Genomic DNA, 3,757 nt, shown 5'->3' on the forward strand with positions numbered 1-3,757 from the left:
ACTCCATTGAGCAATAAACTTCCCTTGGTTTAATTACTCCATTGAGCAGTAAACTTGTTCTGTTAGTAACGTGACTGAAAATCACCTATAAATGCCTCGGTAACACTCGATGTAGAATCCTAGGCAAGCTGCTCCTGGTATGGCCTCTGCAAAGGCAATTTCTTGAGGACTATATTTGGGCTCGATTGGTTTGTGGCTTAAGATTATCTAGTGTATGGCAAAGAGAAAATTTGTCATAAGGACACGTTACCACAACTCTACATATGTATGTCTAGTGCAACTCAACAAAAAAAAAAAAAAAGAGATTAGACTACGCCTAATTGTTTTCTTTCGGAGACGAAAATCCTATTATAAAGGGATTTTTTTTCCTTCAGCGTTTTAACGGTTTTCTTTTATGGTTTTTGTCACGAAAGGAATCTCAAATTCATTTTCTTCGAGATGAGATTCTCTCTCCTTTCCCTTCGCGATTCCGCTCGAAGAAAAAATGAGAGAAAATAAAAGAAATAAGAACGAAGAAGAGAATCGGAAAGAGAACGAAATGAAGAGAATATGGTTGTAGATGGTCTTAGCACGTCTAAGTTATGGCCTGAAACAAATTAAACGCTTGCCTAACTGGGTGAAACTTGCCTGGAACAAAGTATGACAACGCTTGGCCTCCACCACAAACAGGGGCGGAGACAATGGAGCTTAGGCAATGCGGCGGAGACGTTGCACACGCAACTAATACTACTCTTGGGCAAATTGTGTGCGTACGTCTGTGTCTTGGTCCTGCATTTCTTTCTCGTATCAGGTTTTTTCATAATGTAATGTAACATGGTAATGTATGTGTGTTTGTGTCACACTCCACCAGGTTAAAATGTTTGTACTTTATTCGCTGATCTGTTATTTACTGCTCCAATAATTCACGTCTTTAGCTCTTATTATTTGTCATTTATTCTCTTAGCAACTTCTATGAAACGCCAATATTGAACTATCAAATACAAAAGAGCGCTAGTATACGTACAATTTATTAACTCATTTACAAGTAGTAGATCAAAATGCTCAAATCACTTGGTGATGGTTCACCGGTAAATCAAAGAGTTTAAAACACTGTCGTAACCCTTCACAACTAGGAGATCAGAAGGCTCAAATGACATTGGTGATGGTTCACTGGTAAATCAAAAGGGTTTAAAACACTGGATCGTAACGAGGTTCTACAAATGGTTGTGCGCCTATTGGTGGATTAATCATCAGCTGCGTAATATGCTTCGAACTAATCATGGAGCACGGATACATCGTACAAATTTGCAAACCGTGTGTTTAAATACGAGTTCTCTTAACGATCACATAGGATTAAATCAGATTCATGTTTCTCCACCGTGTGTTTAAACCCTTCGATTCATGTGTGTTATTCTCCTAGTTCTTTAGGCTGAAATGATTTCATACTATTGTTTGGTGCTTTTAAAGACCATTAGCCTTCCAATATATTGTTTGCTCTCGATTCTACCACTAGCCTACGTTCCTGAAAGTTTCATTTTGTCACCGAGCATAAAAAGGTTTGGTTTCCGACCACATATGCATGGACGGATAATTTTTTGGCTCTGCGTCAATCAGACAATGCAAGCCGTGGTGCCATGCCAAAAGACAAGCTAGCTACTTTCCGAAATCCCGGTTCAAATTAAAAGAATGAGAACTCAAATCGCCAACATAAGTTGATTACGCACAAGAAGAAAATCGAAAATATGCACGTGTGATGAGCGATCTCGAAATGCATCCAAATTAAACAAGAGCTTGATTCCATGCAATCACCAACACAAAACCTCCCAAGTGAACAACTACAGAGCACACCACCACACACGCCATATGATTCTACTAGCAAGATAGCTAAAACCCCAGATGATTGATTAGACCAAAAGTCATGGAATCAAGCAAGAAACCTTGAACCCAAAAGCACAAAATCCTGCAGTGATGGTTCGCCACCATGCAATGCATTATCCATGAATGCATGCACGCTTGCGCGCCGGAGCCATTGATCAGCCCCTATGACCGTGGCGCGTGGCGGCGGACGGCGCGGCCACGACCCCGACGAACGCCGGGAAATGGACCACGTCCTCGAGCAGGCCCTGCGGCATCATCGGGTACTCGCCCTCCTCGTCGACGTCGACGTCGGCGCAAGGGGATGCCACGACGAACGCCTCGTGCCTCTCCTGCTTCATCAGCACCGCCGCGGCGGCCCGGGCGTCGGCGTCGGCGTTGGAGCCCAGCTTGCGGCCGTCGCCGCAGCGCAGACGCGAGCAAGGGTAGAAGCCATGCAGCGCGTCCTGCAGCAACCCTGCGTCCGCCGGCTCGCTCGGAAGGAGGCCGCCCCAGTCGTCTACATCCTCGTCCAATACTCCCGGATAAGAGGGGTCCGCGGACATCGCCGCCATGGCGGGCGTGCTCATGGCACTGGACGCCGAAGCAGCGGGAACTGGTGGCGGGGGCGGTGCTCGCGTCGGAGCGGAGTGGGCGTGGGCGTGGCCGGCGTGGTGCAGCAGGCGGCAGCCGTGGTGGGAGGAGCTCATGAGGAGGTTGTGCAGGAGGAAGGGGTTGAGCGGGTGCGCACCACCCGCTGCCTGCTGCGGCGCGCCCCACGGCCAGTATCCCGCGGTGGCGTGGACGGGGAAGTTGGTGCGCGCCTTGTTGCCACGCATGGCGCGCGCCGCGACGTCGTAGGCGCATGCGGCCTGCTCAGCGGTGTCGAACGTGCCGAGCCACCGCCGCTCCTTGGACATGGGGTCCCGGATCTCCGCCGCGAACCGGCCCCACGGTCTGCGCCGCACGCCGCGGTACCGCGTCCCCTTTGGGGACGCGTCCCCGTCCTCGTCCGCGACCGCAGCCGGCGAGGCGCGCTTGCTCCGGTGGTGGTGCGCGTGCGCGTGGCCGTAGAGCTGCGCGCTGGGAGCCGACTCGTCCATGGCAGGAGGCAGAGCGCTCAGCAGGCGAACTGATCGTGGCGTTGCTGGGTGCAAGAGTGAGGATGTGTGGGGATCGGTGTGTCGTGTGCGCTACTTATAGAAGGGGAAGGGGAAGGGAAAGGCGGGGCTGGCTGCTCATGCACCGACGGTGCCATTGCCCATGGGGCCTGGGACATGTGTTTCAGAAATGCTATACCTCCGACTGCAACGTCCGACTCCTTTCGACTCGTGTTCTGTAGCGCAGGTACTGTAGCAACACTTGGTAGGAAGTTTCAGTCGGACGTTCTGGTGGTATGCAGAGCATTTTCGCATGTGTTTTTCCTCCCTTCTCCGAAGTAGTAGTAGCAGAAGGATTGTTACTATACCTTATACAATTTCAACATGTCATACATTTGCACTAGTACTAGTATCGTAAGGCTGTGCCATGTTTTCGTTACTGAGGGCTGAATCCATTTTAGACGTGAGGAAAAGGAGGAGGAAATTGACAGTAATCGATTAACTGATTTCAGAGACCTTAGTTTGCGTCAAATTAAACTCATGCGAAATTTCAGAGACCTTAGTTTCCCAGCTACTGAGCTGCAGGGAATATTGTAGTTTATGGTAGTGCTCGGTGGTAGACGCTGCTCTTCCGGATTTGAGTCCAAGATTTACACGGGTGTCTACTTTAACTCTCGGAGTATATCAAAGGTAAGGTTAGACCTCTAATTTTATTTATGTGTTGTGCTAGCTAGAAATATAATTGCAGTGTGTGGTCGTGTATGAGCGCTTCAATGTGTCTGACTTGTACTCCATATAATATTGGTGTATGGTAATGTCTTCAT

General features: G+C 49.1%; 1 protein-coding gene across 1 annotated transcript; it reads right to left on the reverse strand.

Moving 5' to 3' along the window:
• Nucleotides 1–2,012: 2,012 nt before the first annotated feature.
• On the reverse strand, nucleotides 2,013–2,936 carry LOC133920572 (ethylene-responsive transcription factor ESR2-like). The gene has a single exon (XM_062365176.1). It carries the CDS (start codon nucleotides 2,934–2,936, stop codon nucleotides 2,013–2,015), a length of 924 nt encoding a protein of 307 aa, XP_062221160.1.
• Nucleotides 2,937–3,757: the final 821 nt, after the last annotated feature.

The sequence above is a fragment of the Phragmites australis genome, chromosome 6, assembly GCF_958298935.1.
Source record: "Phragmites australis chromosome 6, lpPhrAust1.1, whole genome shotgun sequence".
NCBI classification, from domain to species: Eukaryota; Viridiplantae; Streptophyta; class Magnoliopsida; order Poales; family Poaceae; genus Phragmites; species Phragmites australis.